Here is a 24543-nt window from a genome sequence, read left to right as displayed (position 1 = left end):
CTGCTAGCTATGTTTTTCATTTGGTTCAATTTTGTTCATTTGACTTTCTTATTTTGCAACATGACAACTTCTTTGTTTAATAAGTTCTTTCGATATGTAGATGGTTATCTTGACGAAAATCTTGACCAATCTGTCAGCTATGTTTTCTTATTCTCCGTAATAACAGTTCCCGTCACATTTCGAATGCAGTATTAGTGGCGTATGTTTTTAGAGCTCCGTATGCGAAAAATTAGGCCCTTTAGTAATTTTTTCAGTAATTAGGCCGTTTAGTAATTAAGCCGTTTCTAGTATTTTTTAAATTTTGCGTTAGTTTCTTTGTATTCACTTTGTGCAAAACGTTTGTTTTGCACTGTGTTGCTAATTGCAATTAAGAATATATGTTGTATGTTTGCAGTGTTCAATAACTGAAAAGTTTGACGTTCTTACTGATTATAAACTGCGATTATCTCCGTTAATATGATGTCAGTTATTTTCAGCTTTTTGTCCTTTTTGTCTTGCTGGTTTTTCTCAAATTGATTTTTTTGTCGATGAATAGTTTGAAATTGTTTAACATAATCTGCTTTATTTGGGTAACGTTAACATTATATTGCAAAAAAATCGTCCTGATTGGTTTGCCTCTTTGCATTCAATTTTGTCTCTGTTTTGTTCAATATTAAGGGCTGACGTTGCCGTAAAAATGCTGACAGTTTGGTTATTGGCTTTTCTTTCCTTTGGTCTTGAATTTGGGACCTTTGCTCGTATATTTTTCTATCTGTTGCCGTCCTCGATTTTAGTTCGACCATTGGATCATGCAGCAAGAAGTCAAAGGGATTCTTTCGCTGAACACTCTGGTGCTGAATTTGTGCTCATTTTATGCCGCATTATGTGTGCTTTTTTGGTCAATCAATTAATAATTTGTTTGAGTTCAGCAAATAAATCATATCTGAGAATGCAAAATCTCAAATAAAATAGGAGTTGACAATAATTATAAAGCGTAGTTTATTGAGAGCCTTAGTGTAAGAAGTTTAGTTTCAAAACTGAAGTGAAATGGAGTTCAGAATTTTTCGTGTTTTCGTTTGACAATTTTTATGTGTTTACTTGACCAAATCGTTGTTTTTTCTGCTTTGTTTTTTGATGTTAATTTCTTCTTTTCAACTAATTGTGAAATTTGTTACGGAGTTCAATGTTCGTTCATTCGTATAAAAGAAAATTACGAAACATGATCAAAGCACTCGTATCTTCAAGGCATTAATATGTGCCAAAGCCAAGAATGTGGACGAGTGGGGTCGCAACATTATGTGCAACCGCACATTACCGAGCTTCCTTTTTTTGCTTTTCTGTTCCTGGATGTATTGCTCCGGTAATCGTCACTCCATGACCATCTGATGCAAATAATGAAGCCCTATGTTGCACTCTGATGCACTATGTTTTAAATGCATCCTGTTATTTCGACAGACTTGAAGTATAATGACCAGGAGTGACTAAATTTTGCAGCTTGATAATAGAATTGGCGACATGACTTCATTTTAGAATTTTCACTGTGATCATGACGAGCGTGGACAAAATTGGTGCGCATTTACTCGATGATGTTCGCAACTACTGGAATAAAGCTTTAACTCCCACTTACGATCCGGGCAGAATTTTCCTCGAAATGGTGCACAATATGGAAATGCAATACTTGGGAGAGTCATCAGAAACGCCAACTCAGGTCACCAGTCAAATTGGAGGAACAGTGGTAAACTATGATGAACAGGCGGAAAACCAGGAGTCATATGTCGAGGATACTATTCACCCAACATATGGTAGATGGTTACTTTAAGCATATGTTTGAGAAATTGTGAAAATGAATGGTATTTCGTCTTTTGTTTCAGTCATTGGAAGCCTGGAGTCTAGCCCCGACAAGCGGCCCAAACCAGGTATTCTGTACAATCTTATTAATAACTGGTCGAAGTGTCTTCTATCACGATAGACGCAGCTACGTTAAAGTAGACATGTTTTAAGTCTTTGATTTCTAACAATAAAAAATAAGGGTCAAGAAGATATGGGATTGAACTGGAGTGTAGAACTTCAGAACCGTTTCTGTCATTTTAGATCACTTAGAAATGAAAGACAGCTCAGGTGGTATAGTGATAAACGTCGAAAACACAGCAGATTCATCAAATCAAGAGACAGTGGAAACAAGTTCGACAACTAAAGCTGTTTGTCATCCATCTAACTTCGAGAAACTGTCCGGAATTTTAACAAATGCTGCACAATTCCTACAGTTGCTCCAAAAGCACGCTGAAGCGGAGTCAATATACAAATTGGCTCTGAAACATCAGAGTTCCTTCACTGAATACAGCGCCGAAGAACATAGTCAGTTAAAGTATATCCAGTGTGTGTTGGCCATTGGAATTGCGTGTGCGAGGCAGAATGAGCCGAGCAAGCTGAAGGAGGCGGCTGATTGGCTCAGACAGGCATTGGAGACTGTGCAGTTATTGCTGATGGTCTGTATTGGAGAGACTATCGGGCCCGTACTCCAGGAGTACCAGGGTATGTCGAGTTGTACCCGAGTATTCGTAGTTTTTTACACCCCAATATGCCTTCGGTTTCAACTTTTGATAAGTATGCTATCCTAATAATGGAAGTAGCTCATTAATTTCACGAAGAAAACTCATTTCACGAATTAGCTTATTAATAGCCGCCCTCATCTTCTCAGCCGGCTATTATAGCGCTCCTAATTTTTTTGTTACAATTCAAAGAATTTGAATTCTATTGGGGCGCTGTCTTTTTTTTAAAGATCTGTTCACACATTTTCATGATTTTGGTCACGCCGAAACAGGAAATGCAGCGAAAAAGCGAGTGCTTTTGCTGCGTGAATATTTTTTGTTCTAATTTTCAAGTAGAGTGAGAAAACGGTGTTTGAACAAAAAATCGCATTCTCGCTAGTGGTTTTTTGTTCACATTCGGCAATTTCACTTTGATTTTTACTGGGTTTTTTCGATTTTTTGGATCGGATTTTATTCTAAATGGTTTTCCCAATCCGTTCGTAGTCCATTCTAGGCCCAGTTTTTTGTATGAACCAAATTTCCATTTCTCGCTAGTGCTTTTTTGTTCACATGCGGCATTTAGACTTTGATTTTCAGTTTTTTTTTTTAATTTTTTTATCTGATTTTTATACAAATTGTTTTCCCAATTCACTCATAGTCCATTCTAGGTCTAGTTGTTTGTTTGTTTAGTCAATGAAAATTCTTTGAATTGTAGATCAGGGCTTGTCCTGCTATGTTTTTTTACTTCGTCGAACAAAAAAATAACAAAAAATTGTTTTGCTTTACCGCATTTTACCGCCTTTTCAACATTTTGCGTGAAATCTTTTTGACTTCTCTAGGCTAGTTTCTCTCTTCTCTCATTCTGTTAAAAGTGATTTTGAACTCAGCAAAGTAATTCAAAATGAACAGAGTCAGTATAAAAAAATTGAAGTCAGAAATAGAAACGGTATAAACCCATAAAGCCCAATTTTAGATGCCCGCTATTTGAATGTCGTTCCTATAAGTCTTAGTTACCATCTCTAATGCTTACTGGTTTTGATAGTAGCCCCTGTAGCCTCTCTCTTAGAAACAGAAGTATGCTCAACTACAAAATGCCATCAAAATAAATCGGACTTAAAAAAATGTTCATGTGCTAAAATCTTTTTTTTTGGTCAATATCTTCTATTCTTTCAATCCCAATCATGCTTATTGGAATCAACGGCGGCTATTGTCCGGCAATCTGCCGGGTATGTTTTAGTTTTAGGAATTATGGCGAATTTCTCAAAATCTTCACTATTGATTTACTGAAACTTCGATATGACGCTTTAAATGACTTAACTAGCTTGCTCAGAGTTGAACTAAATTAAACATTGCTACTTTGAAACCATCGCGTCGGTTTTAAACTGCAAGTACTTTACTGCACCTTTAAATTTTGACGCCCATTGTATTCAAAGACAGCTATCAACCTGATCTATGTAAACTTTGAATTTGCTAACATTTATTAGCTTTTTATAGGTAAGATCACAGTGGAGCTGATTGGGATATCAATCAAGCAAGGGAACCTGGATGCTGCTAAGTCTCTTCTGGACAGCATTGAGAGTGAGGGTGTCTTGAAGGACACAGAGAGCACTTTTCTCAAAAAGTCGTTCTATAAAGCTGTCATATAGTGAGTAACTGTTGTTGAATTTCATTTCACGCTCCAATTGTATGAACGCTAAGGCTTCATTGCATGCCATTCCATGAGACACATTTAACATATGTGGAGTTATATCAACTGACAATATTACGATCGAACACCTTTTTGCTTCCTTGAAAAGGTAGCTGGAAGATTTCTCTTTTCAGCCATAAGAGATACATGTTTGACGAAAGCGGGCATGAATTCGAAGAAGTATTGCGTATGTACACGAACAGATACGGCCCCAATCATGAGAATTTAGCAGATGTTCTGATTGCGTTCGCTAATCTGCTGGCGGATAAGCAGAACTTTGATGGCTTTAACTACTTCACAGCTGAGGATTACTATCAGAGGGCACTGAAGCTAAAAGAAAGACACATGGGAGAGAACCACCTGGAAGTTGCCGAAGTCAAGGAGTTATTGGGTTAGTAGAGATGTTGCCAGGCTAATTTAAATTCCGAAAGAGGGTATCTGAGCATGCGTGCTTAATTTTTAATAGCTCAAGCGAAGTTTGCAACAGTTTATCTTATCCTAGTACTGTTGGTCCTCTTATTAATAGCCGCAAAGCGATAGCGGGGGGCTATTATTGGACTTCTTTTGGTTTTTAAAATTAAAAGAATTTGAATTGTATTGGGGTGCTGTATTGCAACACGAAGCTATACATTTAAATGGCTTTCTTGAAGAGCTCGGTCAGGCTGTGCAGCGGCCATTAGTTATAAGCGTTGACAACCAAGCTTGTATTGCGCTCAGCAAACACTCAATGCACCATAATAATACCAAGCACTATGCTCTCAAAATACATTATCTACAAGATTTATGTGAAAAAGGAAAGATTCAGCTTAGGTACTTATCCACTGACAATATGTCAGCAGATTTGCTGACTAAGGCTTTAGGCAAGCTAAACACCCGCAGATTTGCAGATGATATTATGAACGGCAAAATTAAACCAAAAAAGTTTTGAACCAAATTCATCTTTTAATCATGATTTTGGATGATTAATTACTCTCTAACGAAGTTAGTATCAATTATATTAGTCCTGTCGGTCTTTTTTTAATGCAATTTTTCGCTTGACCGATTTTTCGTCTGACGCTTTTTCACTTTTCGTCCTCAAAAATGGGATAAGCAGGTAGCGCCCAGCGGGCATTAAGTGCTCTTAGAGCCTTTCAGCTCCCTTTCAGCTCAAACTGTTGAGACTTATACTTATGGTAAGGGCGGTTCTTAGAAGTTGAAGACCCCCACCCACTATTGCACCCCCCCCCCCCCCCCCCCCCCTCCGTTTCTAGCTACTGACGACCAACCGCTAGCTAAATAAAAATACAACTTTTGAACAACTTTTTTTTAGTTTTTGAACAACTTTTTTTTAGTTTTTGAAATTTTTTATTTTTGTTAGCCCTAGGTTTCAAGGAAACTCCTCAGGGTTATAACAATAGGTTACTGCATAGTTTCTAGTGGTAATGGGATGGTTTCAACATTTTAACATCACAAATTTTAGCATTTTTTTGATAAAACGTTCAATTTTTTTCAATTTTTTGACATTTTTCCTTTCCGATCTTTCCACACCCAGGGTCCAGAAAGTCTCCTAAGGGGTTGGATAATAGGTTACTGAGAAATTTTTGTTGGCCATGGAATAGTGTTTCAACTTTTAAATGTCACAGATAGTATTTCTTGATTTTTTTCTTACAAAACTTGCGTTTTTTCAAGTTGAAATTTTTATCAGCCTCATCAGCCCAGGAACCTCCTACAGGTTTTGACAATAGGTTCTTGTTTAAATTCTCGATGTAATGGAATTTCTTGCAAGATTTTAACATCTCGAATTTTAGCAATTTTTTGACAATTTTTTCCATTTTTTTCCGTTTTTTTGACATTTATAGTCATTATTCAGGTTTTTTGAGCCTCAAGGGTCAGAAAACCTCCGTAAGGGTATTATAATAAGTTACTTGAAAGTTTTTGTTGGTCATGGGTTGAATTTCAACTTTTTAATATCACAAGTTGTTGCAATTTTTTTTCAAAAGTTTTTTAATTTTTTATGTTTTGAAGGTTTGTCATTGTATAGTTTTCTCTAGCCTCAAGAACCACGGAAAATCGTCTAGGGTTTGATAATATCTTACTGCATAGTTTCTAGATGTAATGGAATGTTCTTCATAATTCTAATTTCACGAATTAAAGCACTTCATGTTTTTGCAAAGTTTTTGAATTTTTTCCGGTGCCAGGGGCCCTGGGACCTCCTCCAAGGTTTGAAAGTAAGCTGCTGCATAATTTCTAGAGTTAATGGAATGCTGATCAATAATCAGGCTTCAACCGGGGATGATGGAGTCTCTCGAGACAATAAAATGGTTCTTAAGATTTTAATATCTTGAATTTTACCAAGATTTTAAAATTTGTATTTGTGTTCAAAATTTTTCAAAATTTTTTTGTCCCTTTCTGAGTTTAACAACCACTACTGGCCAAAGAACATTTTTATGTCTTGGAGATTGTTTAATTGACAGAACGTCAGAGACAAAAAATGTTTTTGAACATTTTTTGCACTGCTAAATCTTGAAACTTTTCTAAATTTTGCACTTTTCTTTTTCTTGTATGTGATTTAATTACTAACAAGGCTAGAGAACTACAAGTTGCAGTGTCTACTCTCACCATGGAATATATTCCTCACTCTTTCTCTCACTGTCGGTTGGGGTTTCTTTCCTTCTCGTTAACGTTTTATCCCTCCCTCTCTCTCATTCTAACTATCTCTCTCTCTCTCTCTTTTATTGATGCCCCACTTCAGCTGGTGTTATGTGGCGTAATGTCATCATTTATGATCCTCATTAAAATTGAGTTATAGTAGAAACGTTTTTTCATAGATCACTGAACAGGCACTTTGGGTCGAAAGCAATTTGTAGCAAATATATTAATACTGTTCATCTCTTCTATGCAATTTTTCGCTTGGCCGATTTTTGTCTCACCCATTTGACTTTCGTCTTCAGAAACGGGATAAAGACAGTTTGCATAAACTTCTCTTAGAGCCATTCAGCCCACTAGTAAGTCTTCAAGTATGTGATTAACAGAAACTTTTTTGGAGACTCATACTTAAGGTGTGAATTGCGGTTCTTAGAATTTGATCCCCCACCCCCACCCACCCACCGCCCCACATCAGTCCCCGCTTTTGCAATCCACGTTTGCACCCCCGCTGCGCTCACCTTACGCCCTTTCAATTAATCTAAATCTAGCCTCAATAAACCGTGGCTAGCTACTGACGAAGCCAACCGCTCGCCAGTCGTTTGAGAGCACTTCGCCCGACGTTAGTCGGTTATGTTATTAATTATTGACCTCTAGCTCTGATAACATAAACGACTAACGTCGGACGAATTGCTCTCAAACGACCGTCGAGAGGTTGGCTGCGTCAGTAGCTAGCCACGGTTTATTGAGCTAGATTTAGATTAATTGAAAGGGCGAAAGGTGAGCGCAGCAGGGGTGCAAAAGTGGATTGAGGGGACTGATGTAGGGCAGTGGGTGGGTATGGGTGTGGAATCAATTTCTAAAAATCGCACTTCACACCTTAAGTGTAAGTCTCAAGAACAGTTTCTGTCAATCACATACTTGAAGACTAACTAGTGGGCTGAATTGGTTTAAGAGAAGTTTTTGCAAACCGGGCTTTATCCCGTTTCTGAAGACGAAAGTCAAATGGGTCAGAGGAAAAATCGGCCAAGCGAAAAATTGCATAGAAGAGACAAAAAGGATTAAAATATTTGATGCTAATTGCTTCCGAAAGAATTAACAAAGATTTTCTAAAAAGTGCCTGTTCAGTGATTTATGATAAAAACATTTCTACTATAACTCAATTTTAATGAGGATCAGAGATGATGACATTACGCAACCTAACAGCAGCTGAAGTGCGAAATGAACAAGAGAGAGAGAGAAAACGCAATTCCAACCCCAATGAAGCACGAAAAAGATTTATTAAATGAAAGCATATGTTCAGAAGTTTCACGGAGTCTTCTAATTTGGAGCGTCGTTTGATTGGGATTATATATTTTGCTGAATTCAGCATTCACAGTAAAAAAATTTAAGCATAGTACTACAATCAAGTTGCATTTGCTGAATAAAATCCTAAAAATGACTCCACAATTAATTGAACCGGCTCAATCGGTTTTGTCAAAGGTTATGGTGCCAAATACTAGCGAAGTGCAACATATAGTGAGAATGATTTGCGTTTCTGATCAGCAACTTATCTTGATGAGGTTTCTATGTGTTATGTATCAACAATGTAAGCAGACTGGTCGTAAACTTTACCGCACAAAATTACCTCAAAACTTGTTGGCAATGATCAAATCAGAGCTAAAGGTCAGTAATTAGTTTGTTCATTACCAACAAGTTTTGAGGTAATTTTGTGCAGTAAAGTTCATGCCCACTTTGCTTACATTGTTGATACATAACGAATATAAACCTCATCAAGATAAGTTGCTGATCAGAAACCAAATCATTCTCATTAAATGTTGCACTTCGCTAGTACTTGGCACCATAACCTTTTGCAAAACCGATTGAGCCGGTTCATTTAATTGTAGAGTCTTTATTTAGGGTTTTATTAAGAAAATGCAACTTGATTGTAGTGCTATGCTTGAAATTTTTTACTTTGAATACTGAATTCAGCAAAAATATATAATACCAATAAAACGACGCTCCAATTTAGAAGACTCAGTGAAACTTCTGAGCATATGCTTTCATTTAATGAATCTTTTTCGTGCTTCATTACGAGTGGAATTGCGTTTTCTTTGTTTTGGTAGTCGCTCTCATCTTCTCAGAAGGCTATTTTTGCGATTTTATTTTTTCATCCTAATTCTTGGATTGTATTGGTGCTCTGTTTTTTTCACACAAGATAATTTCCCACATTTTTCCATGACTTTGTTTTTTTCAAAATGGAATAACTAGGTGACGCCCAGTCGGCTTTAATTTTCATTAGAGGCCCATAGCTGGTTGTATTAGCCTTTCATGTGCTAAGAGAGGTGCAGTTGCTTGGAAGGCCCTAATTCAAGGGTAATTAATCTTTTTTCGGACAAAAATTTTGCAATTTTTTCACTTTATTTTTTGAGTTTTTTGTTTAACCAGTCTTAAATTGTCTTTCTTCAAAGTTTATAAAGCTATTTTGCAAGACAGTAATAATTCGTATGAACCTGTGCTATATGTTTTGATACTGCAAACATAAACACAAAATGATACTAATTTTTAAATTTTTAACAACTGTTTTTGTATTTTTTTTTTAGTTTTTCAGCCTCAGGGGGCAGGGACCCTCCTGTACAGTTTGATAATAGTTTACTTCATAGTTGGTAGTGGTCAATGGAATGGTTTTAACAGTTTAATATGGTAATTTTTATCGATTTTTCGATAAAAATCGACTTTTCAAATTGTCCAGAACTTGTTGTGTTCCGAGTTTCTCGATCTTTATAGGCCAGTGCAGCTTTTTTAGGCTTGAAATTGGGTTACTGGATAGTGTTTGGAGACATTGAAATGGTTCTGGATATATTAAAGTACAACCAATTCTAGCGGCATTTCAATAAAATTTGCATTGAAAATCTTTGTCATTTTTTGAGTTTGTCAATCTTAAGGGACACTGAAGTTTATTTAGTAGCCGCCGTCAGCCTCTCAACGGATATCATATAGATGCTCTCCTTTTTAAATTGGCTCTACTAGTTGATCAGATTTTTCCGTTTTACCTAAGTCACGACTCTCACATTTGACTTCTGACTTACTTCAATCATTGTTTCAACTGAATGCGTTTTTAATTCTTGCACTCGTTCATTTAACGCAATATGAGTACTGTCAAATTCAGAGTATCAAAATCAAAAGAGAAGGGATAAAGCGATTAAATCAGGTCAGTTTTGCTGGCTGATTTTGGTATTAAGCTTATTAGCTTTCAGTTTAGAAGCTGAATTAAATATGGTTTTAGAATCCAACTGAAACTGCACGCCAAATTAGAACAATTTTTGACACTGAAAAAAAAGTCAATTTGTCTGTACTTTCTTCTTTTTCCTGTTTCAATCTCGATGCTCATCAAGCGAGTCAACGGCGGCTTTTTTCCTGCAATCTGGCGGCTATGTTTAGGTTATGCAGATGCTTTATTAAATTGTTGGTTGTGAGCATATCGCAGTGCAAAATTTAGCATCTTTTGATATATTTTTTTAAAAATTGTCTGTCATGTTTCACGAATTTTTCAGTTTTTAGTGGCGAATAAACCCTTTCAAGACCTCTGAATGGGTTAATGGGTATAATAATCTGGATCAAATTTGGCCTTCAGTCTTCAGATTGTGAGCAATGATTATTTTCGTTTGATTTTTTCTCAACTTTCAGTTAATCTGCTGGTCAGCTACAGTAAATATAAAGTTTTCATTCTTTTCTTTCGAGTTCATTAAACGACTTGTCCGGCTATGCTTTTTTACTTCATCGGACAAAAATTTATTTGCTTTACCTTAGCTCAAGGCTTGTTCCTCAGTTTGCATGAAGTCTTTTTGACTTCTCTAGGCTATTTTGAATCTTCGCTCATTCTAGTCAATGTTTCTAAACAGCAGTTGCTAAGCAAAACATTCTAATGTGAGCAGAATCGGTCTGAAAAAACTTTAGAGATAAACCCTTAATGCCAAATTTTAGAAGCACCCTACTTGAACTTTGGTCTTAAAAGTCTTCGTTACCATCTCTATTGCTTAATGGTTTTGATACAAAAACTGCATCTCTGCATTATGGAACAGGAAGATATCTAACTTCGAGATGAATTAGATATTCTTCGCAATTTAAAATGTTTTTGTACATCAATCAATTTTCCATTTCTTCTGTTCTGTCAATCTTAATTGGGGTAATGGAAATCAATGGCGACTGTTTTCCTTGAATCTGCCGGGTACGTTTATGTTTTAATTTTTAATTATAGCTGCGAAGCTGAGAGGAGCTATATTGCGGTGCTCTTGGTTTTTTGTTTCGTCGTCCGAGGCTCTTTTTTCGTTTTACATTTGTTCACACAGCAAAGCTGGAAAAGTAAGATTATCTGATTGACTTCTTGCTCTCATCAACTCTCAAAACGTCATTTCTCACTCACTTTAGCAAAAAATTTTGAGGGCATTTGCGTGAGTAGGTTTTTTTTATACGTGACTTACCTCACTCAATAAAATGACTTACTTTAAAGTTTAGTTTAGAGCTTAGTTTGAATAGTTGGAGTCAAAGGAACTTATATTTGTAATAAAGGTCAATGATAAAAAGTCTTCTGCGGAATTAATTTTAAAGCTTTATCGTTTATTTGCTGTATAGATTTTTGAGCGGCGTCGATTACTTTTTTCAACTTGTATCTGCATGATTCTATCTCTATCATACGACACGCAAGTCTATTTCGTTAGCAGCTATTCAGGCAATCTGCTGGCTGTTTTGATGTTTTATTAATTGCTCTCGAACGAAGGTTGTGAAGCAAGTATTGTTAACTTGTTGGTCTTTTATGCAAAATTTTTTATTCACCGTTTTTGAGCTTTTGCTGCAGAACTTTCTTTGACTTCTTGGGTGTCTTTTTCATTGTCTTCATTTTTGAGTAGTCTAATTGCTCTCGTTCTCATCTAAAGTGTGCGGCTAAAATCGAATGTTAGCGGGATGAAATCAAAGACACTGTAGTTGAGTGGTAAAGATGTCAGACTGCCAGATGTCAGACTAGGAGTTCAGAAGTTCGGAACCCCCTGTTGAGACGTTTTTTGCACCAATAAAACATTTTGAAGCTACACCCCTCTAAATTGCATTGCCCCGGCCTGTCGTTCGAGAGCAATTCTTCTGACGGTTGTCGGTTTTTGTTTTTGTATGATTTAGTTTTTGTGGAATATTACATCTCTCGAAAATATTACATCTCGTCTGTTGTGCTTTTTTCCACCCTTGCACTGGCAGTGCATCTCATATCTCCAATTGTGCTTTTAGCTGAATTTGTCATTGAAATTAAAAGAATTAAATTTACTGTTTTTATAGCTGCGAAGCTGTAAGTTGAGCGTAGTTATTTTGCAATGCGCCTTGTTTTTACGACTTGAAGAGGAGTATGGGTATTCTAGAGGTTCTTTTTAGCTGAAGATTGTTCATAACCTGCACACTTTTAGAGTTTTGTTTTTAAACATGGATTTCTGTTTAAGAACATTGACTTCTGTTTTCGAACACTGAACTTTAATAGTAGCTTAATTTGTAATGTATAATAGTTTGGAACTGATGGTAATATTCGAAGGGAAAAGGTCTTTTTGAGGTAATTTTGGTCCCATATAAGTCCCCCATAGCTATCTAAGCTACATACCAACAAGCTACCCTCCCCCACCCACCTATCCTTTACCCATTTACCCACCTACCCCTATAGCTATCCCCCACCTACCCCTATACCTAACCCCCCACCTAATGCTCACCAACTAGCTACCCCCATACCTACCTTACCCTTACCCCCCCCCCCCCCCACAGCAACCTACCCCTTCAACTACTTAACCCACCCCACCCGACCCCTACACCTAACTAAACCCCATCTACCTACCCCTAACCCCCCACCAATTTACTCCACTCCCAACTACCTTAGCCGCCCCACTTGCTACCTACCCGCACCCCAGCTCCCACCCGCGCCTTGTGCTCCCCCTACACCCGAAAACCACCTAGCCACAGCCCACAGTCTCCCACGCCCCCACAGCTTCCCGTGTTCTTAACCAAAACGTTGTTTCTAACTGTTTATTGCTTTGTTCTTGTTTCTTTTCGATATTTTTAAAATTGGTTAGGTTTTTTGATAGAAGTGCATTTAGATGAGTTTTTTTGCAAGGCTCTTCGAGTCGTTTCCCTTATTTTACGGAGCGCATTCAGAAATTATGTCTGTTGCTAAAACAAAGTCGATTGTAAAAAAAACGGTAACAAGGGCCTAACAGCTGAATGGTTGATGCTGATTCTTACACCGGAGATTTGGGTTCGAACCATTCCATTGTGAAAACATTTTGCACCCAAAATTTTCGCAATAATAGAAATAAGTTTTCGAAATAAGTTTTTAAAGTAGCTGCGATAACTTTTTCCAGCTCATTTTTGTATCTGCTTCTATTTGTATTTTACGTCACGCAAGTCTATTTCTCAGCTATTTCGGCAGTCTGCCGGCTATGTTGTGTTGAATTTTGATAATGCGATGTTTACATGGCAGAACTGACTCTTGCCAACGATAATTTTTCATACTTGAATTGATTTGCAAGTAATTTATTAATAGCCGGCCCTCATCTTCTCAGCCGGCTATTATAGGGCTCGTAATTTTTTTACTTCGTAGAAAAAAAAATGTTTCGCTCTACCTCATTTTGCCGCTTTTTCCGACATTTTGAGTGAAATCTTTTTGACTTCTCTAGGCTAGTTTCTCTCTTCTCTCATTCTGCTAAAAAATGATTTTAAACATCAGTTGCTCAGGAAAGCAATTCAAAATGAACAGAGTCACTATGAAAAATTGAAGTCAGAAATAGAAACGGGATAAACCCATAAAGCCCAATTTTTAATGCCCGATATTTGAACGTCGTTCCTATAAGTCTAAGTTACCATCTCTAATGCTTATTAATAGCCGCGTCCTCAATTCTAGGCGGCTATTCTAGGTCTAGTTTTTCGGTTTAGTCAATGAAAATTCTTTGAAATGTACGTCAGGACGTGTCCTGCTATGTTTTTTTAATTCGTCCAACATATTTTTGTTTCGTTTTACCGTGACTTCTTGGAATTGACTTTTTCAATGACTTACCTCACTCAAAAAAATGACTTCTGAGCTCATTTATGAAACTTTAAATTTTATGAACATTTACTTATTAAAGGTCAATAGTGTGCATCTAAGTGGTTCTAAGTGGTGCCAAACATATGCCCTAATTCTTGAATATTAGAGTGTTGAGTTTTTGATTTCGAATATTAATTTTGGGATCGTTTCCGTTTGTGCCCCCCCCCAAATATTTCACGTGCATCTGGGGGGTGCAAATAATATGCGCCCACTAAGCTGAGGGGCACAAACGGAAAAGATCGCAATTTTGAAAAGCCCTATTAGGGCTTTCTCCTTATAGAGCTTATGTGTCTCATAAAAATGACAGTCCGAAGCTAACCCAAAAAGTCTAGTGGTCTAATAAAGGACTGGTGGTCGATCTGTCTATTTTATTTCTATAGTTGTTTCAATTCATGTAACGCCACAACCGTCTATCGCGGCTATTTTCCGGCAATCTGCCGGCTATGTTTGGTATTGATAGTAGCCCCTGTAGCCTCTCTCTGAGAAACAGAAGTGTGTTCAACTACGAAATGCCATCAAAATAATTCAGACTTAAAAATGTTTTTGTACAAATATCTTTTTTTGTCAATATCTTATACTCTTTCAATCGCAATCATGCTTATTGGAATCAACGGTGGCTATTTTCCGGCAATGTGCCGGGTATGTTTCTCTATTGATCGGTAATTTTTCATTTGCTCAATTCCAAAAATTTATTGGAGGCAGTTTGCTTCTGTCAAAAAGTAGTTCCAAGGTGAGACGAAAGTAGTCGAATCACGATTTAAAACAATTGAGTAGGAATTAACGAACTCAGTACTTCAATCATTCCGTTTTTCGCTCGATTTCTCCATTGTAGCTTTCGCAACTCAGGATAGAATATTAAGTCCACCATTTGATTTCAAATCTACTGTTTTGTGGCAGTTGTTCTAAACTTTTCTGCTACCGTTTTGCATTATTTTGAGATATCCTCTGTTGAATCAACGCTATCAACATCAGCATTAATGGATGTAATGATTTACGAATCCATGTGCTGAAATTAGTTTTCAAGTTTTGTCAAATTCCCAAAAACCACGGCGCATGAGTGCCTATCAGAATGAGAGAATCAAGAAAAGTGAGATGGCTTCTATGAATAGTAACTTGTTTGCGGGATTGCGCTTTATAATAAACTTGATTGAAATATTTTAAAATTTATTTTGTTTTAGCTCGACACATGTTAACGAATCAGAAACTCAACTCTTCTCAATTCGACGCATATCAGCATCTGTTGGATGCGATTGATATCCGGATGATCGTTTTGGGACCCGAACAACAACACACAGGTTAGATTATGATGTTGAAATTGGCATTGAAGCGTAATTCAGGTTTACCAGAAACCGTCACTGTTCTCTGTTTGTATCATATCCATTACTTGATATGAAATCCAAGTTCTTCTACGTTTAATGAGCATTGTGATAGCTGCAAATTGAGGGTAACTTAATTGGGTTGTTCTTGCTTTTGTTTTTGCTTTGTCGTCTTTTCTGACGCTCATTTTTCGTTATAGATTTTATCATTCGGCAAAGTTTAAAAAATTAATTTTGTGATGAGATTTTTGCGTGGTTTGTAAATGACTCTCGACATTTGATTACTCGAGTTACTAGTTACTCCAAAACCCTTGGAGGCATTAAGGATTAATATTATATCGAAAGCTGGTGTTTAATTGCTCTCAAGCAAAGTTAATTGCTCTCAACAAAAGTTAATTGCTCTCAAACAAAGTAATTATGTTAGTCTTGTGGTCTTTTTTAATGCCATTTTTCGCTGGACCGATTTTTCGTCTGACCCATCTGACTTTTCGTCCTCATAGAAATGGATAAACAGGTAGCGCCCAGAAGGTATTAAGTATGCAACTAACAGAAACTGTTTGGGAGACGTATACTCATGGTGTGAAGGGGAGTTTGTTTTATGTTTTATCCTATAAAATATTTAATGTTTTGTCGGCTTTTTAAAAAAAAAGCGATTTTCTTTTGGTATTAAAAAAATTATTTGATTTTTTTAGACCAATACTTTTCTTTTCTACTTCTTTGGTACTAGACTCTTATTTGTAAATTTTTTCTGGTTGCAGATCGCAGAACCGTTCGGGCTGAATGCTCAATTCTCGATTACATGATTTTTGCGATGATAATAAACGGCTGAGCTCTAAAAACGCCAATCTTTGGTCTTTTCTTTATCGGGCCCTGCAACCAGCTTAATGTGCGTATTTTTTGTGCCTCCAGGCGCTTTTTCTAAGTTTTTCATAGAAATATATGCAATCGGGAAAACTTTCCTGATTGCAAACTCCAGAACCGTTCGGGCCGAATGCTCAATTTTCGATTACTTGATTTTTGCGATGATAATTTCAAATTTTCTATAATAAACGGGTGAGCTCTAAAAATGACAATGTTTGGTCTTTTCTGTATTGGGCCCTGCGCCCAGCGTAATTTGCGTATTTTATGCCCCCATGCGCTTGTTCTATTTTTTGCAAAGTAATATGCTCTATAACAACGCATAATTGTTGCAGGGGGACATAATATTTCCAACTTGCACCTGCCTATGAAGGCTCTGCAAGCGCATGTTTAAAAACCTCATTAAACAGCATAGTTAAGAGAAGACGTCGACCACTTCTAAGAGGTCAGTGACATGAAAACAGAAAAAAATATTATCGTCTTGTAGTCTTTTCATGCGTCGTTTTGCCTGACTGGTCTTTTCTAACGCTCATTTTTCGGTATAGATTTTTCACTCGGCAAAGATTAAAAAATTGATATTGTGATGAGATTTTTGCGTGGTTTGTAAATGAATCTCGACATTTGATTACTCGAGTTAATAGTAAGTCCAAAACCATTCGAGGCATTAAGGATTAGTATTATACCGACAATCTTTGGTCTTTTCTTTATCGGGCCCCGCAACCAGCTTAATGTGCGTATTTTTTGTGCCCCCAGGCGCTTGTTCTAATTTTTACATAGTAATATATGCAATCGGGAAAACTTTGCTGATTGCAAATTGCAGAACCGTTCGGGCCGAATGCTCAATTCTCGGTTACTTGATTTGCGATGATAATTTTAAATTTTCTATTATAAACGGGTGAGCTCTAAAAACGACAATGTTTGGTCTTTTCTCTATTGGGCCCTAAACCCAGCGTAATTTGCGTATTTTATGCCCACAGGTGCCTGTTCGATTTTTTGCATAGTAATATGCTCTATGACAAAGCATAATTGTTACATGATTTTTGAGAACTGCTTTTCAGTAGACAATTTCATGGTTTGAATTGCGGTTCTTAGTCTTCTAATTCATCAACCCTTCTAATTCGTCCCCCGACACCCTGTAAAAACTCCTCCAAACTAACGGTTTGGACCCCCATTTTGTCCGGCTCTCCAACCCCCCCCCCCGCTCGGCCATTGCTTGAACACACCCCCCCCCCCCACTCCACTCATAACCCATGTTGCTAGCATCTCTAATTTCCGGCTGGCTACTCCTGAAGACAATCGCTCGCCGCTTGAGAGCAATTTTCGCGGCTCTAGTTGTTTGTTTGTATTTTGAGTTTTTGTTTGTTTATTGGTTATTTTAGTCTCGTCCATCTTCCATTCTCTTTCTTCGGACGCTTTTTCTCCAATGTTTCATTACCTATGATTTTTGTCTTTTTAGTTTTTGTCTCTCTTTTCATGTTCTCTTTCTTCCCCTTCTTCATTATTTGTTGAATGTTTTAAAAAAAGATACGAATAGGGAAAACAATGGGTAAAAAAACAAGAAAAAATATACAGATAATAAAGGCAGAGATTAAATTTTGGCTGGAAAAAGAAAATTGAAAGTTTGAGATTCCCTCATACACATAAAAATGAGTGGAACAAAGAGAGAATTCTCAACCTCTTTCTATGTTTTCCGGTTTTATGTTCCTATATATTTTTCCCCCTGTGTTTTCTATTTGATCCATTTCTTCCTGATTTTTGCTCACTCATTTCAATTTTTTGCTCTTTTTTTATCGGTTTAACACATCTTTGTCTTTTGTTTCAATTTTTTTGCTGTGTTTCAATGGTCGGTCATCTTTTCCATCTCTTTCTTTGTGGTTACTTTTTCTTTTCGTATTTTCACTATCGTTCCGAACTTTTTTCAATCCATTAGCGCAAAAGAACGGGTTTGAAGGTCTCAGATTGAGGTGCTAGAATGTTTTTTGCCTTCTGAATCTCTAGTTGGTGTTATTTGCTCACATGATTAACATCTTAGATGTGCATCAATTTAAAAGCATTTTTTGTTCTGCTTAAATGTAAACCAACATCGTTCTGCTTGTCTGAACTGTTTACCTTAATGTTATTGCGCGCTTGCTTGTATCAATTAAAACCATTCGTGTCTTCCATAAAAGGTGTAAACACACCTTTTGAGGGGGTGTCTTGTAACAAAATATACCCTCTCTTAAAATCTACTCCAGAGGTCACTCCAAAAACCCTCGAGAGCTTTGAAGTTTAATAATATATCGAAAGCCGGTGTTTTATTGCTCTCAAACAGTTTGTAGTAATTATACAAAGTCCTGTTTTTCTAATACGATTTTTCGCCTGGCCGATTTTACCTGTGACCCATTTGACTTTTCGCCATTGAAAACTGGATGAGCAGGAAACGCCCAGAGGTCATTAAGTATGCAACTAACAGAAACTGTTTGGGAGACTCATACTCATGGTGTGAAGGGCGGTTTTTAGAGTTTCATCTATGTTTTGTCCTATAAGTTCTGTAATGTTTTGTCGGCTTTTTCGAAAAAGCAATATTTTTTGGTATTGAAAGAATTACTTGATTTTTTAAGACCAATAGTTTTCTTGTCTGCTTCTTTGGTACTAGACTCTTAATTGGAAAACTTTCCTGATTGCAGATTGCAGAACCGTTCGGGCCGAACGCTCAGTTCTCGATTACTTATTTTTGCGATATTTTTAATTTTTATTTAATAAACGGTTGAGCTCTAAAAACGGGGATTTTTGGATCATGCTCTGCAACCAGGTTAATGTGCGTGTTTTTGATGCCCCAGGTGCTTGTTATTTTTTTGCCTAGTTATATGCGCTATAACAACGCATAATTGTTGCATGGGGGACATAATAGATCCAACTTGTGCCTGCCTAAGAAGGCCCTGGAAGCGCATCTTTGAAAACCTCATTAAGCAGCATGGACATCATTAAGACATCGACCACTTTTAAGAAGTTAGTGACTTGGAAACAGAAAAACCTTAGTCCTGTTGTCTTTTCCTGCGATGTTTTGCTTGACTTGTGTTTCGTCTGGCCTTTTTTAAATCGTTTTTTACCTTGAAAAAGGATTAAAAGGTTAAGATCGGAAGCGGCCGGAGAAGTTGCTGTGCAGCTTTTTAGAGACTTGCGCCTTTTGGGCTCTAATTATGCGTTTCTCCAAAACTGCTTTTGAGTACACAATTTCACGGTGTAGATTGCGGTTCTTAGTCTTAACAAAATCGACCCTTCTGATTCATCCCCCGATACCGCCGTCGAAATTCCTCCAAACTGACTATTTCAACCCCTCAATCGTCCAGCTCTCCAATGTGCCACCCCCAGCCGGCCATTGCTTGAACACATCCCCACTCCACTCATACCCCCTTTTGCTAGGATCCCTAATTTCTGAAGGCAATCGCTCGCCGGTCGTTTGAGAGCGATTTACCCGACTTTAGTTGTTTGTTTTTGTTTTTTGATTTTGTTTCTTTTTTCTCTAATCCATCTCTTGCATTCTTTTTCTTCTGACGTTTTTTTCAATATCTTATTGCGTATGATTATTTTTCAAAGTTTTTGTCTTTCTGCTCCAGCTTTCACTCCTTGTTTCTTTCTCTGTTCTTGTTCTCTTTCTTCCCCTCCTTCATATTTGTATAAAAAAGATGCGAATAGGGAAGATTTTGGGTTAACAAAGAGCAAGTAACATACGGAAAAAATAAAGGCAGAAATTAAAGTTTGAATGGAAAAAGAAAATTGAAAGTTTGAGATGCCTCATATACAGAAAAATGAGTGGAACAAAGAGAGAATTCTCAACCTCTTTCTATGTTTTCCGGTTTTATGTTCCTATATATTTTTCCCCCTGTGTTTTCTATTTGATCCATTTCTTCCTGATTTTTGCTCACTCATTTCAATTTTTTGCTCTTTTTTTATCGGTTTAACACATCTTTGTCTTTTGTTTCAATTTTTTTGCTGTGTTTCAATGGTCGGTCATCTTTTCCATCTTTCTTTGTGGCTACTTTTTCTTTTCGTATTTTCACTATCGTTCCGAACTTTTTTCAATCCATTAGCGCAAAAGAACGGGTTTGAAGGTCTCAGATTGAGGTGCTAGAATGTTTTTTGCCTTCTGAATCTCTAGTTGGTGTTATTTGCTCACATGATTAACATCTTAGATGTGCATCAATTTAAAAGCATTTTTTGTTCTGCTTAAATGTAAACCAACATCGTTCTGCTTGTCTGAACTGTTTACCTTAATGTTATTGCGCGCTTGCTTGTATCAATTAAAACCATTCGTGTCTTCCATAAAAGGTGTAAACACACCTTTTGAGGGGGTGTCTTGTAACAAAATATACCCTCTCTTAAAATCTACTCCAGAGGTCACTCCAAAAACCCTCGAGAGCTTTGAAGTTTAATAATATATCGAAAGCCGGTGTTTTATTGCTCTCAAACAGTTTGTAGTAATTATACAAAGTCCTGTTTTTCTAATACGATTTTTCGCCTGGCCGATTTTACCTGTGACCCATTTGACTTTTCGCCATTGAAAACTGGATGAGCAGGAAACGCCCAGAGGTCATTAAGTATGCAACTAACAGAAACTGTTTGGGAGACTCATACTCATGGTGTGAAGGGCGGTTTTTAGAGTTTCATCTATGTTTTGTCCTATAAGTTCTGTAATGTTTTGTCGGCTTTTTCGAAAAAGCAATATTTTTTGGTATTGAAAGAATTACTTGATTTTTTAAGACCAATAGTTTTCTTGTCTGCTTCTTTGGTACTAGACTCTTAATTGGAAAACTTTCCTGATTGCAGATTGCAGAACCGTTCAGGCCGAACGCTCAGTTCTCGATTACTTATTTTTGCGATATTTTTAATTTTTATTTAATAAACGGTTGAGCTCTAAAAACGGGGATTTTTGGATCATGCTCTGCAACCAGGTTAATGTGCGTGTTTTTGATGCCCCAGGTGCTTGTTATTTTTTTGCCTAGTTATATGCGCTATAACAACGCATAATTGTTGCATGGGGGACATAATAGATCCAACTTGTGCCTGCCTAAGAAGGCCCTGGAAGCGCATCTTTGAAAACCTCATTAAGCAGCATGGACATCATTAAGACATCGACCACTTTTAAGAAGTTAGTGACTTGGAAACAGAAAAACCTTAGTCCTGTTGTCTTTTCGTGCGATGTTTTGCTTGACTTGTGTCTCGTCTGGCCTTTTTTAAATCGTTTTTTACCTTGAAAAAGGATTAAAAGGTTAAGATCGGAAGCGGCCGGAGAAGTTGCTGTGCAGCTTTTTAGAGACTTGCGCCTTTTGGGCTCTAATTATGCGTTTCTCCAAAACTGCTTTTGAGTACACAATTTCACGGTGTAGATTGCGGTTCTTAGTCTTAACAAAATCGACCCTTCTGATTCATCCCCCGATACCGCCGTCGAAATTCCTCCAAACTGACTATTTCAACCCCTCAATCGTCCAGCTCTCCAATGTGCCACCCCCAGCCGGCCATTGCTTGAACACATCCCCACTCCACTCATACCCCCTTTTGCTAGGATCCCTAATTTCTGAAGGCAATCGCTCGCCGGTCGTTTGAGAGCGATTTACCCGACTTTAGTTGTTTGTTTTTGTTTTTTGATTTTGTTTCTTTTTTCTCTAATCCATCTCTTGCATTCTTTTTCTTCTGACGTTTTTTTCAATATCTTATTGCGTATGATTATTTTTCAAAGTTTTTGTCTTTCTGCTCCAGCTTTCACTCCTTGTTTTTTTCTCTGTTCTTGTTCTCTTTCTTCCCCTCCTTCATATTTGTATAAAAAAGATGCGAATAGGGAAGATTTTGGGTTAACAAAGAGCAAGTAACATACGGAAAACATAAAGGCAGAAATTAAAGTTTGAATGGAAAAAGAAAATTGAAAATTTGAGATTCCCTCATATACAGAAAAATGAGGGAAACGAAGAAAGAAATATCAATCTTTTTTCCGGTTTTTACGTTTTTTTGCGGCATTCTTTTTATGGTCCTCTATATTTTTCTTTTTCTCTGTTTTTCGTATCACTCATTTCTCTCTCTCTCTCTCTCTCTCTCTCTCTCTGTTGCTCTCTGTCTCTATTATTTCAATCGTGCTGTAGTATTTCAATCCGTTAGTACAAGAACGGGTTTGAAGGTCTCAGATTGAGGTACTAGATTTTTTTGCTTTTTGAATCTCTAGCTGGCGTTATTTGCTCACAAGGTTACCATCTCAGATGTGCATCAATTTGAAAGCAATTGTTTTTAAAAAAACCTTATTGAGCAGCATGTTTAAGCGAAGACATCGACACATTTTAAGAGGCCAATGAGATTTAAAAAAAAACTCAAGTCTCCGTCTTTTTGTGTGATTTTATTCCTCAAAAAACGGATTAAAGGGTGATCCTCAAAAAAGGGATCAAAAGTTAGATGGTTAATAGTATGTCAAAAGCCGGTGTTTCATTGCTCTCAAACAAATTTTAAAGTGATTTTATTAATCTTGTTTTTCAAAACGAATTTTCGTTTGAGCCATTTGACTTTTCGTCATCAAAAATTGGATAAACAGGAAGCGCTAAGAGGGCATTATGTATCCAACCAACGAAAATGGTTTCGGAGACGCATACTCATGGTGTGAAGGGCGCTTTTTAGAATTTGATCAATGTTTTGTCCCATAAGTTCTTTAATATGTTTTATTGGCTTATTCAAAAGCATTTTTTCTTTGGTATTGAATGAAATGTTTGGTTTTTTCAAACCAATGGGCTTCTTTTTTACTTCTTTGGTACTATACTCGTATTAAAAAAAATTCCTAACTACAGTTTGCTGAACCGTTTGGGCCAAACAATCAATTCTCAATTACATGACTTTCGCAATGATACTTTTAAATTTTGTTTGTTTAACGGATGAGCTCTATAAAAGACTTTTGGTCTCTAATGTGTCGGGACTTGAACCCAGTTTAATGTGCTTATTTTAATGTGCAGGCGCTTATTCTACTTTTTACCTAGTACTATGCTATATAACAACGCATAAATGTTGCATGGGGGACATAATAGATCCAACTTGTGCCTGCCTAAGAAGGCCCTGGAAGCGCATCTTTGAAAACCTCATTAAGCAGCATGGACATCATTAAGACATCGAACACTTTTAAGAAGTTAGTGACTTGAAAACGGAAAACCTTAGTCCTGTTGTCTTTTCGTGCGATGTTTTGCTTGACTGGTGTTTCATCTGGCCTTTTTTAATCGTTTTTTACCTTGAAAAGGGATTAAAAGGTTAAGACCGGAAGTGGCCGAAGAAGTTCTTGAGCAGCTGTGTTAGAGACTTGCGCCGTTTGGGCTCTAATTATGCGTTTCACCAAAACTGCTTTTGAGGACACAATTTCAGGGTGTGAATTGCGGTTGTTAGTCTTAAAGAAAATCGACGCTTCTAATTCATCCCCCGATACCGCCGTCCAAATTCCTCCAAACTGACAATTTGAACCCCCCAATCGTCCAGCTCTCCAATATGCCACCCCCGGCCGGCCATTGCTTGAACACATCCCCACTCCACTCATACCCCCTTTTGCTAGGATCCCTAATTTCTGAAGGCACTCGCTCGTCGGTAATTCGAGTGATTTGCCCGACTTTAGTTGGTTATATTGTTGTTTTTCGTGTTTGTTTTTTTATTTTTCTCTCTTCCATCTCTTGCATTCCATTTCTTCTGACGCTTTTTTCAATGTCTTTCTACATGATTTTAAAAACGTTTGTCTTTCTGCTCCAGCTTTCATTCTTTGTTTTTTCTCTGTTCTTGTTCCATTTCTTCCCCTCATTTATGATGTGTATATAAAAATGATACGAATAAGGAAAATTTTGGGTAAACAAAGATCAAGTAATATACGAAAAAAGAATAAAGTCAAACTAAATTTGAATGGAAAGAAGAGAAATAAAAGTTTGAGATTCCCTCACATACATAAAAATGAGGGTAACCGAGAGAGACTTCTCAACCTCTTTCTCTTTTTCCGGTTTTCAATTTTTTGTGCCAAATTTTTTGGGTACTATATATTTTTCTTTCCGCCTGTGTTTTCTATTTGATCCATTTCTTCCTGATTTTCGCTCATTCATCTCAATTTGTTGTTTCTGCTCTTTTTTCTATAGGTTTATCCCCTCTTTGTCTTTTGTTTCATTTTTTTGTTTTTCAATGGTCTGTCATTCTTTCAATCTTTGTGATTATTTTTTATCTTTGTTTTTCCCTGATTGCTCCTTTCTCTCTCTTTTCTCTGTCGCTCTCTGTCTGTAGGACTTCAATCGTTCGCACTTAAAACTGTTTTCAATCCGTCAGCACAGAAGAACTGGTTTGACGTCTCAGATTAAGGTACTAGATTGTTTCTTGGCTTTTTCAATCTCCAGCTGGCGTTATTTGCTCACAAGGTTACCATCTCAGATGTGCATCAGTTTGAAAGCAATTGTTTTTTTAAAAAAACGTTATTGAGCAGCATGTTTAAGG

General features: G+C 37.0%; 1 protein-coding gene across 1 annotated transcript in view; it reads left to right on the top strand.

Annotated features, from left to right (window-relative positions):
* The window catches only part of LOC142338648 (uncharacterized), an 83613-nt gene that overhangs the window by 45057 nt on the left and 14013 nt on the right, over positions 1–24543 (top strand). The window contains exons 8-13 of the mRNA XM_075388496.1: positions 1510–1781; positions 1851–1895; positions 2071–2511; positions 4002–4152; positions 4329–4585; positions 15085–15201. Of these exons, the coding sequence (XP_075244611.1) occupies positions 1510–1781; positions 1851–1895; positions 2071–2511; positions 4002–4152; positions 4329–4585; positions 15085–15201 (1283 nt within the window). The remainder of the gene's footprint in view (positions 1–1509; positions 1782–1850; positions 1896–2070; positions 2512–4001; positions 4153–4328; positions 4586–15084; positions 15202–24543) is intronic.

Source organism: Convolutriloba macropyga, chromosome 1 (genome assembly GCF_964194025.1).
Source record: "Convolutriloba macropyga chromosome 1, txConMacr16.3, whole genome shotgun sequence".
NCBI lineage: Eukaryota > Metazoa > Xenacoelomorpha > Acoela > Convolutidae > Convolutriloba > Convolutriloba macropyga.
This window is presented reverse-complemented; position numbering and strand designations above follow the sequence as displayed.